A 16,168-nucleotide genomic window follows, 5' to 3' on the forward strand; every position below is an offset into this window, starting at 1 on the left:
TTACCTAGCAGGAAAGGTGCATAAAAATGTTATGTTTTAAGTTAATTCTAAGAAAATATTTTGTAAATGATGAATTTGTTAATTAGTAACCAAGCAGACTCTAAGGTAAGGCTTTATCGTCTGTGTCCACTTTGTACAGTATGAATTGCTGGGAACACGTATGACACCTGTTTGTAATTCTGACTTCAGTGAGAACCAGACTCATGTAAGAGTCTCAATGTCTTTATACATCGTTATTCATGTAAATAGTCCTCAATCATGCAAAAAGCCATACCAGTGTCCACTGCAACAAGTAACAGTAAAGACCATTTTTCTGGGTTCTTTACACGCAACTAGCTGGATTTAACAGAAAAGAACAATCTTGATTCAGTTGTGATTGAATATGTTGGAGTATGCCACTGACTAGATGTACAGTCTCAAGCTGGAAAGTATCAATATTTTCTAAAGAGTGTTGACTAAGCTTATGAATAATGTAACCTGGGAGGATCTTGACTAGCACAAGGTAGACCTGTTGCAGAAATAATAAAAAGCAAGGGTCAGGTGAGGTAAAAAGTGGAGCTGGAAATGGGCTGTTGTAATACACTTATTTAACTTATTTGGGATATCATACCAGATCCAGGCTGATTCAAGTGCTCTCTGTGAGGATACCCATAGTCGAGGTGGAGAGATAGAAATGGTGACTTACCAGAGACATAGTTATTTAAAATTACATGGATATGTGGAGCACTGAGAAAGACTTCTTGCTGCTATCCAGAGAACTGTGGCATATCTTAGTTTGGCAGACAGAGAGATTACTGAGCGTCATGCCAGCGCAGTAAAATGTGTTAGTGGGAAGGAAAACAACCTAGCACTGCTGCTGTTGATCCTGTGCATGCAGCTTTATTTGTATATTTTAGATGTCTATATTGGTGTCTGTCACTGACAAAGTGTGCAACATGCAGTAGGAGAACAAGTATAAATATCAGTCTTTACATTGGGGTTTTGCTTTCATAATGTTGACTTAATTTAAAAGTAATTTAACATTAGGAAGCAGGAAGTCTGTTAAAAGCTACTGAAGATTGCATCTGTTGAAGTGATTAAGTCATTTACCTATTTTTTTTGTAACCCTTTCTTACTCTTCTTTTTGATTGTCCTGTGTGCTGCCTCATTGGAATCATACCCTACATTTAGCCTCAAGATTCATTGGTCAGAGAGATGTTCTTCCAGTATGGTTGCACTGCTTTGCCTGTTTTGTTAACATCTGAATCTGTGTGGCTCAAAGACGAAAATAAATGTCTTAGCATAGGATGTATAATTCAGACACATCTTTCACAGAGAGTTCCCTTCCATCAGGTCATGCCTCTCTTCGGAACTCATTTATGAGATATGTTCTGAGACGTTTTCACACATGATGTGGTTATATGAAAAGTTTTTGTGAGAAGCTCCTGCCTGTACAACCACTGCATACATGGCTTAAATCACCGCAATGAAAAACCAGGGCTTCCCAAGATGGAAAAATAGGTTCCACTCATTGTTTAATGCCTGTTATGGCAGCTATCGGTCACAAACCAGATCAACTACAAAACAGAGAGGAAATGTGTAGTATTTTAGTAATCCGAGACCTCGTGGATCTCACCCCCAAAAATGTACCAAAAAAAAAAATACTCCCCCCAAAACCAAAAACTTCCCAAAACATCATTACTAAGATGAAAACTTATTTTTCTAGCACTCCCCTACTAAACTTCTCAGAGCATGCAGTGTTCATAGTACTCTGTGGACAAAGGAAACGTGTCCATAGTTGAAGATAGCAGTTGTAGAGAGGGAATCCCAACTGACTCTCTGGGACTAGAACTAGTTATTTTCCTGTAACTTCCCACACCTGGTGCAGAAGGAATTCCTTTCAGGGAAATGTTGGCCAAATTGTTATGTTCTTATTCATTCTTTAGCTGTTGAGATCGTAAAACTCCGGAAAGAAGTATTTCAGATTATTTGCTAGTCTTTTTTTTTCTACAGGCAAACTGAAATATCCTAGTATAAACCATGAAGAAGTTATAATCTATGCTAGTATCTAGGCTTGTATTTCAGTTTCTAATTAGAAAGTGACTTGGAGAATATTTACAAATTGGAGCATTAAAATTTGAGTAGCAAGAGAATTCTGGTCTGAATGACTGGTACTTTAAATTTGTATCCATAATATCCTCTTATTTTTCACTTTAGCATTGAATCTGCTTGTCTAAATAGAGATACAGGTCTGTCTTAATCTATTGTCTCTCTTCTTAATAGCATGCTCTAAACTTACTGTTATAAATGGGATTTTAAAATACAGAACTGTTTGTATGGAGAAGAGAAACTGAGAAAATATGTAGATTAGATATACCACAGATAAACAGATTCAGGGATACATAAACCAGCAGATGAATGAAGAGGGGAGAGGTCTTTTAAAATGGAACTTACCAGGATGTTTAAAATTTATCAGATAGCAAGTCAATTTCGAATTAACATGAAGAAGATTCTCTGTGGCCAGAAATAAATGTTATAAAAAGCCAAATAAAACTAAGCCAATTAATGTAGGGAGGATAGTGAACGTTTTAAATCAAATAGACCAGCCAGTTTTCAAGCTGTGCTTTCTAAAGGTAGCATTTAAATAAAACATCCCATTTGTCAGGACTAGCTGTAGATACTCAGTGCCTTGGGAAATCAACCGTATGGACTGCAATGCCAAAAGGCAGGAAAGCAAGTTTTAAAATATTATCAGTAATGACAGATTTCGGGGACATCTAGCTAGGCTTTTTGTGTTTTCCGTTAAAGAGTAAATGGGCAGGAGGGTGATACTTGAGGCAGTATTTGTCCTGGGTTGTTCCAGCTATACTCAGAGGCAAGAAGTTCTTGGCATTTTTGAACTACAGCAACTGTAACATGTTGCATTGTTCCTTTGCCAGTGTCTGCTCATTCACCAGAAGTTTTCTTCCTTCTTTGGTCTCTTGAAAACAGAGTCCAGTTCTGCTGACTCACTAGGTACAAACAACTCAAGGTCCTCTATAAATTTCTCCCAAAATTTTCATTTTTGTAAGACCTCAGGCATTTCTTGTGTAGTGTGTTTTTAAAGTAGGCAATTGATTATCTTTGACATAAAAGTTCAAAGCAAAGCGTCTCGTATTGGTCACTTACTCCTCTGAATAATCTCAATTTATATGAACCTTGTCATAAGTAAAGGAGTTTTCTGAACAGTGTCCTGCTGGACCTTTCAGTGAGTTGGTATTGGAAAGTGAATGCCGGCAGCATTTATTGCTCTGAGTTATTTACCTAAATTTTGATTTCGGCACCAGCAAGATGCCAGTTCAGCAGGTGGAATCCTGAAGTAGCTGAAGCAGAGTAATGTGGGCGCAGTCTTGCAGGTTCTCTCCGTATAGTGTCTGTATAGTGTTGTGATCAGCCTCTGTGTACATCCAGGCTGGTACAACTTTTCTGCTTTATATCCGTCTCTCATGGTTTTAGTGACACTGCCATACCTTCTCTAGCTTTCATCAAACAATATTCCTTTTCTGGGGTCCAGCATCACTTAGATAGTTCTCCATAGCATTGAATACAAAACACTACTTTTTACTTTTAGTGCCTGCACCTAATATTTGCTCCTGATTTTACTGGCTTTCATTCAGTGCAGAGAAGTCATGGTGTGCCTCTGATTGACCTATGGTACTGCTGCTGTTGGCCACAGACTTTGTCTCTGCTCCTTCCGTAGCACTCAGTGCATTGTGGAGGACCTCCCTGTAAACATCCTTGTCGGTACTGCAGTATTCTCCTTCATTAAAATTCTCCTTGTTCAAAGACATTAAACAAGTGCCTGCACATTTCTTTAGTGATTAGATGTCTGGTATGCTGAGACCAAGCAGTTTATCATGCAGTCTATACTGTCTCATTATCTTTCTCTTCTCTTATTTTGTGTTTCAGTTCAGAGTCCTTTGGGAACAAGACATCTTTTAATTCTAATACTGTAATTGTTTTTATACTGTGTTTATATGAAACCAGAACTGAAGGTCTCTTGCCAGGATTGAGCCTTCTAGGAAATACTGTAATACTGATTAATGTAAGGAAGTTACCACACAAACTCCTGTAGACTTCTGTGGTGGCAGGCATTTTGTCTGTTGTTTTTATCTGGGATTTCTAAGTAAGTAGATTAAATAAAAAAAAAAAAAGTTAGGTTTTATGATACTGCATCACCCTTCAGTTTGAGCTGTGGACATACTGGATCTCTAAATAAATTAAAAACCTGAAACCGAAAAAATGTAGACTTTTTTTTTCCCCCCATCCTAAGAATAGGTGGGTATATATCATCTTCCAGTCATTCTATGTTGCCTGCCTTTTTCTGTACCGTTCATTTGCTGGGTAGTTCCAGTACATCTATCTTTCTCTATTACAGTCCCTTTTCACTGCTCTGGACAGGGATTTTAAATGGATGCAGAAAACCCGGGTTTATTTCCTCAGTATAAGACAGGATGAAGGTGTTATAGTATCTCAGTTATTATCTTGCTTCACTTCCTCACTGTAATAAATCCACATTTTACTCACTGATCTTTTGCCTTCGGTTTGATTAAATGGGGGGCAAGACTTAGAGTTACCAAATATGGGTAGGAAATTTCATGCTGTTGTTTTTTTTGTTTGTTTTTTATTTTTGACATAACACTGAAATTCAACGTTTCAATTGCTTTCGAGACAAAAATGACTTGGCCAGAAGATCCAAGAATGATGTTTGGTGGATTGCTCTCGAGGTACTGGGAGGTATTTTAATCCTCTTTGCAGAAGATTACAGAAATACAGTAGATGGACATTGGAAATGCTCTGCAAAAAGAGGCGCTCTCTGGTTGACATAACTGTGTGATAAACCAGATCAGAGTTTCTACCCAGCGCATTCATTATGTAGGGAATGATGTTTTGTGGCTTGCTCAGATACTTGTGGCTTCAAGCAAGCTAATACAGTAATCTTATCTTTTATTTTATTTAGCTTTTATTTTGAGGATTTTATTTGGAATTAAGCTGTCAAAGGATCAACAAATCCTAATGAACCAGAATGAGACTCTGTCCTTTCTGGAAAAGGGCTTGCAACATTTAGCTGCTACTCTAGGTTATGAGTTGGGCCAGGTATCATGTTGGAACTTCGAAGCCCTGGATTCATCTGAACCCAGGCTCTCTGTGTAAAGTTCATGTCTTCTGAAAAGGCAGGTTTTGAAAAATAAACCAGAAAGTGTTTGGACAACATCCAGGTTCAGGTCAGGAATTGGTGCTTTCTACTCAAAGTTCCGTGTTGACCTTTTCAGCCCCACACTTTGGAAGTCCACTGTGTTTAATATTAGAAATTATAACTCACAAATGTCCAACAGCCTGTCTGAATCAAGATATTCTTTTATTCTTCTGTTGTCTGAGAAAGATTTGGGAAATTTCTGTGTAAGTACAGTAGCAGATAATTTTTGAAATGCAATTTGAGTTTGTTGGGAGTGAGGTTTTTCTAACTGTTGCAGGCATGGTTGGGATCTTGCTTACTCTTTGAAATTAAATACTGTAGCAATGAGAGGTAGACCATAGTCTTCCATCTGAGTGGTTAAGGCTGAGAATTTGCTCTATTGGATTATTGTGTTTCACTATTAATTTGAAATCTTTATAGTTTTTCTGATTATGTAAATGTAATAGGAAACATTAATATAAATCTTTTCATGAATATGATAGCTTTGTATCTTTAAAGGAATTTTTTATTTTTTTTTACTTGATTAGATTACATGCTTTAAAGAGAAGATTGTTTCTAATGAGGGGAAGGAGTTATAAAAGGCATCTGGAATTGCATTCCAGGGACATTAAGTGAAAAATGTAAATATTATGAATAATATGTAAGGTTAAAAATACCTCATTTGAATATTGCTTACATTAGTAACTGATATGTTATTGGTTTTGCATTTGCCTTCCCTTTCTTCCTCCTTTTTCCCGTTCCTTCTTCATACTCCACCCTACCTTCACAAACTGCCTCAATTCTACACTCATCTCTGAGATTATCTCTCTGTTATCTGCTTGTTTGATACCCCTAGGTATCACTGCTAAAGAAGCAAAGATCATTCTGTGTGTCTACTTTGTTGAGCCTCATTATGGTACTAATTGCCTCAACTATCCTTTTGCTCTTAAGAGCTTGGGATAACAGGACTCAAACATTGTTATTGCAGAGGAGGTCATCTACCTGAAGGTCACTTGGGAGTGCTGCTGGACCAAGCTGAAGCTGAAATTAATTCTGTTAAACAGAAATTCAATCAGAATTTAAAACAAGAAAAGCAAAAGCTTCGCCAGAAACTCATTACCAAGCGAAGGCGGGAAATGCTACAAAAGGTAATTATTTTCGGTATATTTATTTTCACAGGCCTTATCATGAATTAAAAATGGAATGAAATTAAAAATAAAGCGTAGTTCTTAGGACAGGGGTCAACACTGCCAGGAGCACAGGTGAAAATAAGTGCCCGTTGGTGTTAGCTGTGTACCGCCATGTGCTGTATTAATAATGCAGTAATTAATAGCTGTCCTTTTAGAAAAACTTGCAAGAAAGTAGTATAACTGGGGAAAAGTGTGAAGCCCCTCTTCTTAGTCCACCCTGTCCAAGAGGGGTTATGACAAGCCTCTGTAATGTGCAGACAGGCAAAAGCCAACTGCCGTTCTGGAGTCAGTGAGGGAGATGGCACAGATCTGTGACAGTTGTCGTTTTCTGTGGGTTTCTTGGCTGTGTGTGACTCGAGTGACTTCTACAGCATAGTTAAAGTTCAGCTACAAAACAAAACTATTTAAAAGATGCTGTATCTATGGCTGATTGTGGTAGGACTCATGTCGCCTAACCTCAGATATGTAAAAAGAAAGGCTAAATTCAAGAGCTCCAAATCAGCTTGTGATGGAAGATGGCTTGCAGGTGATCTGAGATAAATGGAAGGGAGTTCTTATCTATAGGTCCCTATCTTTCTTTGCCTAAAGGGTGTAGAAAAAAAAAGTCTTGGATTAGGTGATATTTCTTTAGATGACCAAAGTTAGGTAAGATTAATTTTACCTTTTGCGAGATACGTGTTTCGGTGTCTTCTGCTCTTTGATAGATATCAGTGCAAGGAGAGACAGCAGGTAGAACGATGGAGACTTCACTTGTTATTTTTATTCTCCATATAGGTAGCTTTGGTTTAGCTTTCCAATTAAATTGCTGCATGCTGTAAGATGGGGAAAATAAAGTAAAAAATCCCCAACCTTTTTTTTCCTCTCTCTTCGCCTCCCCCCTCTTCTCTTTCTTCCTTGGTATTTGATCCAGATTAATTTCTGGAATGCTGCCAGATCAGTACAGTTCAGCCAGTTGGGTTTATGTCAAACCCCAAGATCAGGCGTTTGTTCAGGTGTTAGCCCTTCTATGTAACAATAATCTGAACTATCACAGGCCTGCTAGACGCACGCAAAGCCAGCATGTTGAGGGCTAGGTAAGTCTCTGAAAACTGAAAAGCGGTTTTGAGAACACTGAAAATCAAAAGTGTGGAATTTTGCATTGCTGTGAAATACATTTTTAAAGAGCTAAAATTTGAGATGTGCTTTCTCTTAACCTTGTTCCTCCTTTTGGCAAATGAATCAGCAGAAAGAGCATCGGAAGGAGCATCTGTCACTTGGAGACCCCTTCAATACTACGAAGGAGCTCACTCACTACCTGAGCCACTGGAAAAATCTTCTAAATGGTCACACAATTGAATTCGAAGAACTTACTGAAAAACTTGACAGTGAGGCCAGTGAAGAGCTGAAAGAGCTTCTATTTAGTCTAACAGAGAAAACTGTTGAAGAGCTTAAACGTGTTCAGTATGGAGTATTTGTGCAAGAACTGGTAAAGCTCAGCGTGCCAAAGATGTTCCTGCTGGAAGCTGTGGAGGAGCATAAAAAAGAGATGGTTGTTAAACATGAACAGCTTGAAAGAGAAGAGCGTGACAAGAGCACGGCTGCTGAAGAGGTGCTTCAGCTCACCAGGCAGAAGCTGAGCCAAGAGCTGAAAACGAGCCTTTTGGAACAAAAAAAATTAAGGAGCTGGGAACAATCAGTATTCATGCAAGTATCTCCCTGTACCCTTTTCTTAGTTGTTCTTGCAAATAGAGATGAACTAGGAGTTTTCACACCTGTTTGGTGTAATTCCTAACAATAAGTTCTCTGTCATGCACTTGGGAATTGATTTGTCACAAACGCTCAGCCCCTGTGGCACTGGCAGATGAGCCGGTACTCCTAGCACTGCAGTGGAAATCCCAGGAAAAAGGCAGTTTTGAAAACAAAAAGGTGGTGTGTTTTTATACTTCAGTTCACTCTGTGTCAGGTTTCACTTGTGCATCTTTCGTTATTATTCTCAGCCTGTTCTCAGAGGTCCAGCACTTTGGAAATGCCACTTAGTTTGTGAGGCCTAATTAGCTCCACGTTCTAATTTTGATATATTCCTTCCAGCCACAAGTCAAGCCTTACTCATTGGGTGCTCATTTTAAGCTCTGCCACAGTATTTCCCCATATTTCAAAAATGCACAGCTGTCATGGTTTAACCCCAGCAGGCAACTAAGCACCAGACAGCTGCTCGCTCACTCCAGCCCTGGTGGGATGGGGGGTGGAATCAGAAGGGTAAAGGTGAGCAGCCCTGTGGGTTGAGATAAAGACAGTTTAACAGGTAAAGCAAAAGCCACGTGCCAAAGCACAGTCAAACAAGGAATTCATTCACTAATTCCCATCGTCAGGCAGGCGTTCAGCCATCTCCAGGAAAGCAGGGCTCCATCACGCATAACGGTTGCTTGGGGAGACAAACGTCATCACTCTGAATGTCCCCCCCCTTCTTTCTTCTTCCCCCGGCTTTGCATGCTGAGCAAGGTGTCATGAGGTATGGGATATTCCTTTGGTCAGCTGCAGTCAGCTCTCCTAGCTGTGTCATCTCCCACCTTCTTGTGCACCCCCAGCCTCCTCGCTGGTGGGGTGGGGTGAGAAGCAGAAACGGCCTTGAAGATGTGTAAGCACTACTGAGCAATAAAACACCCCTGTATTATCAACGCTTTTCAGCACAAATCCAAAACAGTCTCATACTAGCTACTGTGAAGAAAACGAACTTTTTTGCAATCAAGACCAGCATGTTCTCAAGCCCAGCCCCACAGCGCAGTAGTGTACCTCTCCAGCTCTTGGGCTCCACACATCAGATGTGGCTGACACCAAGGTGTCGTGGCACAGGTGATTTTACAGGGAGGTTTGCAGGCCCCAGGTGCACATTACGGCCATCACTGCCTGCAAAGATGTGGCCCTGGGGATGTGGGAAGGCAAATGGTGGCCTTGCTGCTGTTGGGAGACTTGTTCAGGGAGGGACCACAGCTGCAGCAGAGAGTCGATGTGTGCAGTGCCTTTCAGACTGGACAGCAAGGTCCATGGGAGTTTTGCACCCTTTGTGAGCATTTCTTCTTAGCTTTCAAGTACACTTATGGCTGGAAGTTGCATTACCTGAGTATTTACGCTACTGCATTTCCCATGCAATGTCCATTTAGTAACAGACATTGTTAGAGACATGGGAACACAAAAAATAGTCTGCTGTCAAAATTGCAGCTTTAGGGGAAGCAGCTGGAACGGGCAACCCTGTGTTAGGCTGTCTGCCCCTGGAGCAAACGCAGAGGGCATGAGAAACTGAACAGAAGGGGAGGGGAAAAGCATTAGTTAAGATTTCTCCTCCATACCTCTTCTTTACAGCAAGACAGATGTGCATTGGCCATTTTGTCCAGACAGCACCTTTGCAAGTTTGCCTGCTGCAGTGTCAAACTGTATGAATGAGATTCAAAAAGAAACCTCGTCCGTTGCATGTTTGCTTTGTTAAAGAAAAAAAAAATCCGTTTGTCTTGTTTTCATTCTAATTTCAAGGCCTTGGTATTTTATTCAGCATTTTAAACACTTTTCTTTAAGCCATTTCAATGTCTTACATTGTCTCTTATTTACATTGATGAGCACAGACCTGCGCGAGCAGGGAAGTGGATGGTATGGCCCAGCAGGTCTGTCATGAGTCCATGAGAATTTTGTTTCAGCCTGAAGTGTCGCCTGTTGTATTTGTTAAATGCTATCTTTATTTACAGCAACAGTAAGCCGTTTGTTTTTTCTGGTAGAATACTGGATAATACATACAAAAAGTGGAGCATCAAAAGTCCCTTAAAATAAGTCATTGTATGTTCAGTCCACTGTCTGTCATTTTTGATATTTCGATGACTGATGCCAGCTCTCGTATTTATGTTGTCATCTGCTATCTAGTTTTCCTAAAGAATTTTTCTGAATGATAGGTTTTCATTTTTGTTGCTTATCAAAGTGACCATGAGCTACTCCAAAATATTTATGAAGATCATTAATGCTTAAAGTCCTTTCTAAATGTGGACAGGACAAAACTGTGATTCTGCTGTATTCTCTTATATCTCAGTCTATGTATCTGTATATATGGATATAAAGTATGGATTTTCTTCTAAAAGTCTAAGACAGCATGAGAAATAGTAAAGTATACCATAAATGCTTGCTTGGAGTATTATTGCCTTAAAGTAAGTGATTTTTTTGAAGAGAAAAACTGTGCATATTAAAACTGTTTTAATTTAGGATTTTGCTGTATATTGCTGAATCAGTAACCAGCAATAAGACTTTCTAAACTCAGAAATATTTTAATGAAATGCAGAGGTGGTATAAGTCTGTGATATACTGAATGAAAGCAGCAGTCCTAATGGAACAATCAGTATAATATATTTTTAGAAGAAAATTAATTTTTTAAAAATACACTGTTCATGTATTAAATACAAATACATTTTTTGGGAAATAGAGAAAATTTCCAGGCAAAAAAAATATGCATTTTTTAAATTAAATACATTTAAGGAAATATTTCAGTCACAAGACAAGATGATTAATGCAGTCTAAGGTTAGTCATGAAGATGAATTCAGGCTTTAGCATGCTTTACTTTTAAGTCAGCTTCAGCTTCACCTGAGGATCAGTTACCCAGACGTCTATGTTGAGAACCTTCCTTCTACAAAACGGGAACTTTGAGTGATTCAAATTGCTGCTAAAATATATTCCGTGTTGTTCAGACTGCTAAAAGGTTTTTTACAAAGAACAGCTGGAACCCTTGTGACTTTGGGGTGGGAGGAATGGCATATATGAGTTTATAATAAAGAGATACATTTTTATTTTATTTTTTTCACCTCTCAGTAGCTGTGACTGCTAAATGCTGGGAAGCAGCACAGGAAGCTTTTATCTCGATTTCAGCCCTAAGTTCAGGGTTTGTATTGTCTGAAGAGGTGGAAGGATTCTGTGCATTGGAAATGTGCTAAAAAATACTGATTTATATTTTAAACATTCAAAAACTGTTTCCCCTTGAAAATGAAGTTTTTCAGTCCAGGAAGTTCTGTATGCAGAATTGAAGTATCCTCGAGGATATTTTCAACATGCTTAACAGCTCAGTCCTGTGTGTGGCATCATTAACTGATGTATGAATAAGACAAAAGCGGATGGGCATTGTCATGTAATGTATTTATGTGCATGTCTCTTTCTTACATTTTATGCAATATTGCCTATATCACTGAACAGCAAATGGCTTTTGTTTTTTTAACAGGCAGCTTCTAAGTTTACCCCTCTCGCTATCTGAAGAGGAATTGCTTAGAATGAGGCAAGAGTTGCACTGCTGCTTCTCTCAGGTGGACAGCAGCTTGGCTTGGCCCAAGATAAGAGCAAGAACTTTGCTTCAGGCTTTCGAGGTGGAGCAGAGGGGTGTAGAGATGCTGAAAGTTGACCAGAATTTAGCAATGATCAATAAACAGGTGGGAACAGTATGGGATCGGTGGGGGGATGTGCGAGGGGTTCATGGGTGTATCCGTGGGTTGTTGGCCTCGACTGCAGGTGTGGGTCTGTAACTTCTTCATAGGTGTGACAGCAGTGCACACTTCTGTCTGCGTGGATCAGTGGACCTGAACAATAATTGTCTGGGCAGCAGTTGGATAAATACCTTTTTTTCACATTCACCCATGTATTTCTGATGCTTCTGTGTCCTCCAGGTTTCCCAAGCAGAAGTTATAAAGAAGCAGATGGGTGGCCAAAAGATTTATGGAGTGTTTGTAGGGGAATGTCCTACATTGTCTTGTCTGTTTAGGACGGTAGAGTTCCTGAGTTAGCTGGTCTTTCTTGGCAAGAATTTGGGCTTGCTTTTTGTTTCTTCTTTCGAAAAGAACTGGGCATATACAGAGGGTTGGCTTTTGTTGGGTTTTTTTCAAATCTAAGTATGTAGAAGATGAGGTGTGCTCACTCAGAGAGACATTCTGAACAAGTCTGTCCGTCATCAGTTCTAGTCCTTCTTTAAAGAACTATATGAGGGGTGTTTAATTCCAGCAGTAAAATGCAAAACCTGTGGAATCATAAATTATTTTCAGTTCTTAAATAAGAGGGAGAAAAAAAAAGTGTTTCCTGTATGAGTTGTATTTGATAGCATTATAAAAAGGAGGATTTTCCTTTGTTTTGGTTCAGTTATGTTTTCTAAACGTGTAAACTAAGCTGGGTTAATTGTACTAGGAATTAGCCTAATTCAAAACCTGAACAATTTCTAAAGTACTAAAGAAGGGAAATGACTTTGCAAAGCCTTATAGCTGAACAGATGTTATCATTTTCCCAAGAGTACGTTATACTTGATATTCTTGTAAAGAAATATAAAGGTCAAGAATAATTTGATTACATGGAACGGTGCCCCTTGATACTATCATGGTTCATTTGTGATTCGTATACTGTGTCTTGAAAACAATGTGGTTCCTAAGTTAATATTCTTTGTTCATTTTTAACCATGCTGAGTAGACAACATTTGTTCATTTTTAACCATGCTGAGTAGACAACATTAGACAACATAATTCTACTTGAAAGAAATTAAAAAAGAAATTTCCAGCTTTGTCTGAATGTCTGAAAGGAATCTTCTGAATGAATGGGCAGCACCTTCATTTCAGAAATATTTTCTCAGTGAAAGTCGTTCTTGCCAGCTGTTTCATTAATTGATGGATCTGCCAATAACAGCAAATAATAATGTTAGTATCCTCATATACCTCTTACAAATAAAGTACTTTGTGCTCATCTTCTTACAACAGCATTATAAAATGAAAAACACAGGATCCAGAAACAGAAATAAGATAGATATTCTGAAGAAATCTTTACAGGACAAAATTTTTATTTATGAAGACTCGATGAAAAATGATAATTTGAGTAAGGTAAGTGTAAACTTCTTCTGTACTGAGGTCAAAACCTAGATATTTAGTGATTAAAGAATGATGGTTTTCTATCAATGTGAATAAGAACCAGATAAAAAAGGCATAAGGTGTAGTGGCACGATAAGTCTCTCTCTGTACTCTTGTCTGCATTTGTCAGGATGTTGTATTTCAGGCATAATAGTCTTGGTTTGGTTTTAATTTTTGCATCTTAGTTACAGAACTGATTTCTTGCCTCACCCTTTTTTCTTCCAGTGGTTCTGGGGCTTGGCATATGCATGACTGCAAAACTCCCCTACATCCTGTGGTTTTCTTAGTAACACTTTCAAAACATGTAAGGTGCTTCACTGCATACTTCAGCTGAGCAAGATTTACTTCTTGGACCTCTCCTAATGCTACTGAAAGCCCAGAAGTGGGTTCTTAGATCTAAAGTTAATCCTGAAGGAATGAGTGGGGCCAATGCCAATGTGGGATTTTGGAGGCTTTTTCCTTCTCTGCCAGCAGATGTTCCATGAGTTCTTGTTCATGTTCTTTAAGCTTTCTTGCCTTCTCTTTCCACTTGTAAAATACGGGTAATACCACTTTTGTATGTCAGAGGAGCATTACAATGGTAACTGTGTTAGACATAGGTGGTGCACAGCTGAAAGAACTATACAGAACAAACAAGTGCAATTGGTAGTTGAAATTGGTAGATGAAAAACAGTTTCACAAATGATTGGTTACAGATGGTAAAAACATGGGTTTATCTAGTTAGGCACCCAGACTTTGCAAGTGAGAGCAGGTGCATGGACAAGAATGCAACAAGAGGGAAAGTGTGTTCTGGTGCTCTTTAATAATTTAATAACTCTTACCCAAGAATACCCCTAATTCTTCACTGGAGGCGTTTATACTTTTGGCTTCAATACCTAATGCCCTGACTTCCAAATTTTGGGTGGGGTTTTTTTTTTTTGGTACTGTTACTTGAAACTACAATAGAGTGTGGGCTCAGCTCTTGTGTTACAAAAAGTACCAAATACTTGGTTGGTGTGAATATTGCCTTATGTTTTTGTTAGAATCGTGTTTTAAAATTGAAAAGCTAGTTTGTCTAAGCCTTGTTGTTTCAGTTTCATATGCACCATCTGGCATACCTGTTGTTGTTCTAATTGTATGGCTGCACATTAGTTCTAAAAAGCCAAATGCTTTGGGCTTTTCCCAATAAGAAAGTTAAACTATTGTTAAGAAAAATTGTTAGTTCTCACATTATCGTTAGGAGACAGAATTATTGCAATAAACCATACGTTGATCACAGAAATAGAGTTTCTTTCTTTTGCCTGTTGCAATCTGTTGCCTTGTTCCTCATTTAGAATCTTACACTTCTAAATTTGTATTACTGTGAACACTTTCATCATCTCACTCAGAATTAACCATCTGAAGCTGCACAGCCAATTCAAAGCGAGGAGAAAGAGCAGTGGAGCAATTCGGCTCTGCTGCATTTCTGCTGCCTCCGCTGCTGCTGCGCTGCAGACTTCACATGGTGTTGTGGGTTCTGCCTTGCTGCAGGATGACTGTAAAATGGTTTCCGGCTAATGCTTATGAAGGCAGCAGCACGATGTATTTTCTAATACTGTAAACCAGGCATGACAGAGAAGAACAACTCATAGGCAGGAGGTAGAGAGCTGGCAGGGCACAGCAAGAAGTTTGAAGCCTGGTCTTGGAGCACCTCAGAGTATCATTGACCTTGCTGTGAAAATCTTCAAAAGCAGACTGTATCTACTACTTCTGTGTTTCATAGCTGGTTTGAGCTGTCTTTTGCATGAAGAAGTAGCTGTTCCTTTCTGAAATAGCAGTTATCTACCTCAGAAGAAATACAGTGGTAAAAATACTGGTGTTCTTTAGTCTGTTTTCCCTGCTGGGCTTAAAAAACCCAATAAGACTTGCATAAGAAATGTCTTTGGGGTTGCAGGTAATCAAGTACACTTTCAAATTATTCCCTTTATTTGTAGTATTTAGGACCAAGACAACACTAGTTAGCAATTAATGTGAACTAAATACGGAATTTAGAAGTCAGTGTTTTCAATCAATGGGCTAATCATAGCACATTTACAGCATTGGCAATTTTTTGTGTAGTTCGGGTGTTTCAGGTGGAATCAGCAGCAAATGTTCAGACCGATGGGACCTGATTCGTCATAATCAAAGTAGTTTGACACTCCAGTAATATTGTGTAACATAGTACAATGTCAAGCAGTATTTTAGAGTCTTCTGTTTGGTATGATAAAAGGCTTCAAGAATGGCCAGGAGATATTAGTTTATGGCTAGTTTATGATTTAGTTTGTAATGAATATGTGATCCAGGTTCTACTGAAGTCACCTTCTATAGTCACACTGAAGTCAGGTCTCCTTCCAAGCTTTGATTTTTCACAAATATGTAAAATCTGTTTGCAGAGCTGCGATTTCAGAGCTAACAAGAGGCAGAAAGAAACTCAGGTGGCTATGGGTAGATAGTAGTATCAGCTGAGTAAAGCAACATTTTGTTTGGTTAAGAGCAGTTAGTTTACTATGCATCACTGAGTAGATGCTCAATGATAAAGCTAAACATCGTTCCCCATGTATGTTGGTGTGCTTAATGTATGGCTTTGTACTTAGTAATACGCAAGTACTATCTAGTTTTGTAGTTTGTACCATAAATTCATGGAATATATACTGAACACATCAGATAAACCTCCTGTTATTTGAAGTGGTTGTCAAAAGCATAAGAGTTTCTGTCATCGATGTCATCTCTTTTGCCTTTGAATTGAGCACAATTAAGATCTACATTCCTGTGTCTCTTTATAAGTGAACTTGAGTTGTCAGACTGCATTTTCCTCTTTATTCATTATTCATTTTAGTGGGTTCAAACTTACGCTAGAGGTGATCACTCATTGACTCATTCATCTATTCATTATGCATTCATCCATCCC

General features: G+C 38.8%; 1 protein-coding gene across 3 annotated transcripts in view; it reads left to right on the top strand.

Annotated features, from left to right (window-relative positions):
- EVC2 (EvC ciliary complex subunit 2) overlaps positions 1 to 16,168 on the top strand; it is an 83,791-nt gene that overhangs the window by 47,779 nt on the left and 19,844 nt on the right. For 2 of the 3 annotated variants that reach the window (XM_075420513.1, XM_075420515.1), the window contains 4 exons: positions 6,183 to 6,342; positions 7,607 to 8,071; positions 11,611 to 11,811; positions 13,117 to 13,236. In XM_075420513.1, the coding sequence (XP_075276628.1) occupies positions 6,183 to 6,342; positions 7,607 to 8,071; positions 11,611 to 11,811; positions 13,117 to 13,236 (946 nt within the window). The remainder of the gene's footprint in view (positions 1 to 6,182; positions 6,343 to 7,606; positions 8,072 to 11,610; positions 11,812 to 13,116; positions 13,237 to 16,168) is intronic. The other variant, XM_075420514.1, reaches the window with a different exon arrangement.

The sequence above is a fragment of the Opisthocomus hoazin genome, chromosome 5 (genome assembly GCF_030867145.1).
Source record: "Opisthocomus hoazin isolate bOpiHoa1 chromosome 5, bOpiHoa1.hap1, whole genome shotgun sequence".
In the NCBI taxonomy this organism is placed as follows: domain Eukaryota; kingdom Metazoa; phylum Chordata; class Aves; order Opisthocomiformes; family Opisthocomidae; genus Opisthocomus; species Opisthocomus hoazin.